The 7,491-nt window shown below is 35.2% G+C and overlaps 1 protein-coding gene across 1 annotated transcript; it reads right to left on the reverse strand.

The window, feature by feature from the left end:
* Positions 1–5,050: 5,050 nt before the first annotated feature.
* LOC111879834 (uncharacterized) lies at positions 5,051–7,224 on the reverse strand. The gene is made up of 3 exons (XM_052768814.1): positions 6,871–7,224; positions 6,105–6,242; positions 5,051–5,695 (listed from the first exon to the last, which is right to left on the reverse strand). Exons 1-3 carry the CDS (start codon positions 7,222–7,224, stop codon positions 5,051–5,053), a joined length of 1,137 nt encoding a protein of 378 aa, XP_052624774.1.
* Positions 7,225–7,491: the final 267 nt, after the last annotated feature.

Genomic DNA, 7,491 nt, shown 5'->3' on the forward strand with positions numbered 1-7,491 from the left:
TGGACTTAATATAAATAGTAACTTTTCATTTGATTGGTGCATTTTGTATGTTGGGAAATGTTGCAGTTTGTTGAGGCTACAGACTAACTATATTGATCTTTATCAACTCTACCGGCCTGATAGGTTTGTTGCCCCTTTAATATAACTCCATTAACATGAAGCTGTGTAATGTGTATACAATACATATATGGTTTGGTTCCTAATGTTTTGTTTTCTTTGAAATCGTTTGATGCATATATGTTGCAATGTTTGGAGAAACTGATTATGATCCAATAAGACAATATAGTCCAGTTAGTTTTGATGAACAACTTAATGCTCTAGGGACAACAATTGATGCTGGTAAGGTTGGTACTATATATTCACCCTCACTAATCATGTGTAATTGTACTCGAAATCAGGCTTACTTAGAAGAACAGATGAACTTTAGATCCATTTACAAGAAAAAATTTAGTTTAGCAATTATGATAATAGCTATGGACTTATGATAATACCTGTAATTAAGCTATAACTCTCTCTTGAAATGTTAATTATGCATTGAAGATAAATAAACTAGTATTGTTGTGATTTTTTTTTCTGTTTTGTTGCTTTCCTGTCATGACAGGGTACCAATTACTAGATGAGCATGTTTAAAGGTGGATCAATATTATCTACATGTTTCATGACACTACAAGAAAAAGACCCTTTTACGACGCGCAAACCACGACACTCATTGATTTATGTTACGCAAAAGAGAGTGACATTAAAAAGGTGTCATCTCTTCAAAAAAATTAAGAATTTACGTCACGCATTATTGCATGCCCCTAAATTAGTGTCTAACCAAAAAAAAAAAAAACACGGAGGGCACCTCTATCAAGATGCATGTCATCTAAGGATGTCGCTTTATAAATTTTAATGGAACGCGCGTTCCATCTTTTAACAGCCAGGGGGAAAATGAAATCCTAAAATATTAAAAACCCCGCCTTCCTTTTTTTCTCCTTTCCCTCTTGCCCTAATTATCGACGCCGCTTACTTCTTCCCTCTCACTTCGACCATCGTTACTTGCTATTCCCGGTCGTCCGTCGATCAAGGCAACAATAGACTTGCCTTTCTATGTAAACCATAGACCTCATTTGCAGGTTTCGTTCTATGATACGGTTTCGTTCATCTGGAATCAACTACCATCGTCGATCTGGTATGGTTTTGTTCAATTTTTTTTGCAGAAGGTTTTGGAGATGGTGGTTTGTGGCGGTGGTTCCTCTGTCCGATAATACCAGATAAGAACCCTAATTCTATTTCTTAATGAGCTATATATATATATATATATATATATATATATATATATATATATATATATATATATATATATGCGGGGCGACATCTTTTAACGTATACGGTGGTGAAGCTTGGCTGCCAAGCTGTGACCTCACGCTGAGGTAGAAGACTTCATGGTGGGTTTTCTTCTGGCGTTTCCCCCAAAGCTACTTGCTAGTCTTTCATCCCCTTTTACTCCACCGGTCCTTCATTGTAGCTGAGTCGCCCCTCCGACTTCTTACACCTAGGTAAAATAATAAGGTATTTTTGTTTTTTTGGTTCGATTGGCAATGATTCTTGATGCTTACGACCCTCTGAACCTCTTCTTCCTCACATCGTATTCTATCCTATCGTTCTTGCTTTTCATCTCCTTCTCACTATAAATAGTTGCAGGTTCTATCTAAGAAATCAATTTTAGGGGGTATTAGGGTTGGAAATTTCTAATTTAATGGTTTGTTGTTTTCAAAATTAGGATTAATCGATGCTGGTGGTTTGGTCGCACACCTTCTTCACTGTGGGATAGAGATCCTGGCCATCTAACCTCTCTCTCTCTCTCTCTCTCTCATGCCAAATAACACGATTTGATGGATTACCAATCAAGAATGATTGGTTATGGTTATGATTTAAAAGGCAAAGAAAATGGCAGTTGAGGTAGCTGGATCTTTTTTTATCACGGGAATTGCAATTGGAGGGTTTTAGGCCCACATGAACTGTCAAAGTATATTCTTGCTTCTTTTTGTCGGATGTTTCCACTTGTGTTGGTGTTTGGTTGGGTAGCCATGTAAATGATCTTCAAATACAGAATCCTTGTAGTCTTGTTCATCATTATCAATTTTATTCATGCATTGGTAATTAATTAGATCACATGAAAGCAGGGGTTCTTCATCACCTGATATCAGAGACAAATGATCCCCTCATTCTCGATTTAAACTCATCACAGTACCATATTATTACTAAAAACTGAAAATATTCATTTTGTTTGCTTCTGACTATTTTATCATGTAGGACAACTGAGTTGCCTCCGTCATGCCTTGCATCATGCTTTTGGGAGCTGCAGGTAAAACCTTCATTTGATTTTAGTTATTTGTTCAGTTTTGTGATATAGGATTAGATCGGCTATTGGTTGGTTTGTGTTATTAGTAATGGTAAATTTAGTTTAATTATCTTGTTAGAAATAGTATTTTAGTCATTTACAACCAAAATTCAAAACTCATATTAGTGTTATCTTTTTCTGCACACAATATAGCGTATGAAATAATTAATTTTTTTTTCTCACTATAAATTTCATATAATTATGTGGCAGTTTTCTTTTTTAGTTATGTGAGCTCTATGGAGTGTAATCAGTTTTTGTTATTTCTTTTAAATGGCTTTGCAATTTCCGATTCTGTTATTATTGTTATATTGAATTAGTAACTCATTATAATCAATTGTTTTTTTTTTTTTTTTTTTTTTTTTTTTTTTTTTTTTTTTTTTGTAATTTAAATAGAGTGTAATCAATTTTTCTTTTTAGGAACTAAAGCTTAAAGTTAAATTTATGTAAAAACATCCTTTATAATCAATCAATTTCTTAGAGTCGGATTCTCAATGTTCATGAAAGTTTTTTTTTGGGTTTTTGACAATTTTGCCCATTGGCTCTTTCAAGTCTCTACAACTATTTTGAATGTCCACATGGTTTTTTTGGCATGATGCATTGGCTTTGTTTTACTGTTGTGTTGCTGTTACTAAGATTTTGACGCTTTTATCCCTGCATTTGAAATCATTTATTTTTAGCGTTCTGTTGCTTCTGTGTAGCTTCCCTGGTTTGTAGTCTTGTTGGTAGTAGCCTTGTGTTTGTTCTGTTTTCCATCTTCCTGCAGGTGATTTTTATTCTAATGATTTGCTTGTTATTCAATTAGAATCCAACATAGTTAAATCTCTTTGTTTTGTTTTGTTATTTTGATTGTATGATTGTGTCATTCTAGGGGAATTATGTTAGTACCCTCCAAATCATTGATTGCTATTGATTTTTACCAAATATATCAATGAGATAATTGAGATGTTAACTTTTGTTTCTTTGAGTACCATTTATTTTTACTCGATATATGGCTAGAAAGAGAACACCATACCTTATTTTTTGTTTATTCAGTTGTTTTAATGCATTTCTTTTGTAATTGGCAGATTGTGTAAGAGAATATGAGAGAGATCATATGGGGTATTAAGAAGTTCATACATATACTTAAGAGATTTTACTATTTTGTTCCATATCAGGATGCCATAAGTAGTTCCTATTGATTTATTCTGTAAACTATGCATATTTCTAGTCACATTGTTTATGATACATGCCTAAAACCAATGAGCTTTTATGATAAGTAAAAACAGTCAAGTGTATATATATATATATATATATATATATATATATATATATATATATATATATATATATATATATTGATTTTTCGTACTTCTTGCATACAATGGAGTTTTTGTTATTGTTAATTGATTTTTTGCTATGAAGACTATATATAGATATTGTTTAGATAATGTTTGGAAGTTATAGTGCGTGTATATACGTGATTTTTTTAATAAAAAATTGGTTTCATATTTCTTTTATAAGGATAGATGTATATGAGTTAAGTCTATTGTGCATTTTAAGGTATACAAGAGGGGCATTATTAATCTTTTTGCCCAGGGCATGGAAAACCTATGGACCGGCCCTGACTGTGGATCTTGATTTCCCTAACACAACTGAAAGCTATAGATTTATTGCCAGGTTTGTTATTATATGGATTGGAAATTCCTTTTCAAAATTGTTATAATTATTATTATTATTATTATTATTATTATTATTATTATTATTATTATTATTATTATTGTTGTTGTTGTTGTTGTTGTTGTTGCTGTTATGATGATAATTATTAATGTTACAGAGGTTTATTGCCAGTGATATAAAGGAATGTGTGTGTCGTGCCCCTGATACTCCATATGATGGTTGGTGTTCCTTTTTTCATATATCAGTTTATTATTTCCTTGTTTGCAAATTGCAATCACAAGTCATAAAGTGATGTACTTTTTGGTCTCTACATCGTCGTTTGAAATAGATAATTGGGGTATTTTATTGTTTTAACAAATAGGGAAGAAATGGATATGAATTCCTTCCAAACATTGGCGGAATTAGATTTTATGCGTTTGGAAACCAATTATGCCATAGAATGGAATTTGGAATTCCGGTTCTGTAGGAATCTGTGAACGTAACGTGGTTGTGGAACATGAATGGGATCCTTCCGCCAATGAAGAATAAGATTTTTATTGCTTTTAATTTATCTCGATTAACAGGAGCGTAGAGATCGGTTCTGACAGATTTAAGACTCCTGATGTTCTGTTTAATCCGTCTCTGATCAAAGTATTGTTTTATTGTTTCTATTATATTATATTATATAATAATAATTATTATTATTATTTTGATTATGCATCTTTTTTTATCTCACAGACTATACCTGGCATGGAAGGTTCTATAGATATTTCTTCTTCTGCTCGTGGCTTGCCACTAGCAACGGTATGGGGATTATTTCAGTTTTGGCATTTGACGGGTTAAACAGTAATTTCACATGCGAACCATTCAAGAAATACATTCCTAATTTTACCCAAAAACAGCACTGATTTCTACTAAAATACCAACTTCAAACTTCTAAATCATATTCCCAAATCATCCATTTCTCTTAATATCCACAAAAACCAAACACAAATCTTTATCCAAAACCCAAAAAAAAAAATGAATCATTCATTACAAAGCCTTAAGTACCCTAAACAACCCCGCAACCTCCTTAACCCTCGAAAACTCCTTACAAAACGCCCGAACCTCAATCAACAAATCCTCATCATTAATAATCTTGTTCCGAATCAAACTCATCAACAACACACACATCAATCTCACCATCCGATTCTGCACGTTCTTATCCTTAATATTCCTACAACTCGACATACACGTACTTATGTACATGTGTACAAACTCAGTCGGCAGTTCCACCGCCAAAGTCAACCGGGTCACCACCTCCATTGACTGCACACTCATATCCATATTCAATAAAGCCGTCAAATACTCCGATATTTTAGGACCCTCGATTAGTTTTATCAAAACCTCAGCCGCTAACAAAGGATTACTCTCCACAAGTCCCAGAAGCTTCCTAGGGGTTAAACCGGAATACCACGATCGTGGTGGGGCCGCAGTTAACTCCACCAACTCTTCTTCTTCTTCTGACAGACCTTTTACGCATTTTGAAATTCCGTCACCAACCGCTGCACCGTGGATTGTGTCCGTACACATCACGGTGTCCCAAAGCGGTTTGTGGGTTGCGTCTGCGTCTGCATCTCGGTTAATGGGGTTGACCCAAACGAGCTCAAAGGATAGCACCGGGAGGCATGGTGGGCCCTGGCAGGTGATGATCTTTAACAGTCCGATCACCACCTCATCGCGGTAACGGAAGTCAAACTTCGAGTTGACCGAGGTGTCGGGATCGGGAATTACGTTTTTTATTGCGGTGTTTTTGAAGAGGGAAGTCAACGGGTAGGGGTGGGTCGGGGAAGGAGTGGGTGGAGGGTTCGAATTTTTCGATGAAATCCGTCGGAGAGAGTTTTATGGGCTCGGGAGAGGAGAGGAGGTGGAGGAGGAATGCACGTTCTAACGGAAGGGTATTTTGGTCATTTGCGTGGTTTAGGAGGAAAGAAAGGTAGGGGTTATTGGGTGAATTTGGGGTGGAATATGAGTGGTGAAGTAAAGCGAATGCAACAAAATGTTCGGGGTATTTTAGGAATTTTGTGGTGTCTTCTAGAAGAATGACAAGTGCTGAACAGATTTCTTTGTGAAATGATTTAGGGATTTTTAGGGAGAAATCGGTAATTATGTCTTCAAGGGGTCGTTTTTCGCCATCTTTAAGTAGGGAATATAGAAGTGTTGCTGTAGGTTTCTCCATTATTTTCTGTTAAAAAAAATAATTGGAAATTATGTCAGTTTAATTGCGAAAAAACAACACACCAAAAAAAAAAAAAGAGTCAGTGTTTCTACATGACATAGGCATTCAGGGTTAAAAAATATAAAATATATTATCTTAAAGTAGCTTAATGCATATCATATAACTATACAATCTAAACTAAATTTAGGAGATAATATGTTTGTTGAAGATCTCCATAATATATTTTGACAAATTTGCCATATACCCACACAAATATGGAGTTTATGATTACTCTAAAAAGATAAAAATTCAGCATAAAATGATGAAACCAAGAATTTCTAACCCAAGAAAACAAAAATTATAATCAGTTTGAAAGTTTCAGTGACTTGAAGCAATGGTCATTATTCATCAATATTATGGCAGCAGTTCGCATTGCTTCAGCCCAAAATCTTCCTGGGACATTCTTCGCGTGTAGCATGCTTCGACAAATTTCTGCAAGGTGCCGATTCTTTCTCTCAGCTACACCATTTTGTTGATGTGTGTTGGCACATGTGAATTGATGACGTATACCACATTCTTGCAGATAGCGATTGAATTCTTCTGAGGTGTATTCTCCTCAATTGTCTGAGCGTAGACACTGAATCTATTTTCTCACTTCTCCTTCGACCGTTGTCTTGAATTCTAGAAACTTTGAGAATGTTTCGGATTTTTCTTTCATGAAGAAAACCCACACATATCTCGAATAATCATCAATGAACTTCACCATGTACCGCATCCCACTAACTGATGTCTGCTTGACTGGACCGAACACATCTGAGTGAATTAACTCTAGTGGCTTCTTTGCTCTAAAATTTGACTCCTTGTATGGTAATTGATGAGCTTTACAATACTTACATCCAGCACAAACAACATCTGTTTTAACTTCAAGTTGAGGTAAGCCATTGAGCATGGATTCTCCATTATTACCTTCAACTTGTGATAACCAACATGTCCCAACCGTGCATGCCATAGATCTGCTGTCTCGTTCTTACGAGTCTTGTCTACATAGGCAGACTCTGCGGAGAGCACATAGAGGGACTCCACTCTCCGTCCTTCCATCATTGGCTTTTATGATATTTTAAGATCTCGATAGACCTTCACATCTTGTGGGCCAAACAAGATGTAGTTGCTTGACGATGTTAGTTGCGATACCGACAACAAGTTCTTCTTCATACCTGGCACGTGATAGACATTATGTAGTGACACCATGTCAGATTTATTACCAGGCATGATCGTT

Source organism: Lactuca sativa, chromosome 2 (assembly GCF_002870075.4).
Source record: "Lactuca sativa cultivar Salinas chromosome 2, Lsat_Salinas_v11, whole genome shotgun sequence".
NCBI classification, from domain to species: domain Eukaryota; kingdom Viridiplantae; phylum Streptophyta; class Magnoliopsida; order Asterales; family Asteraceae; genus Lactuca; species Lactuca sativa.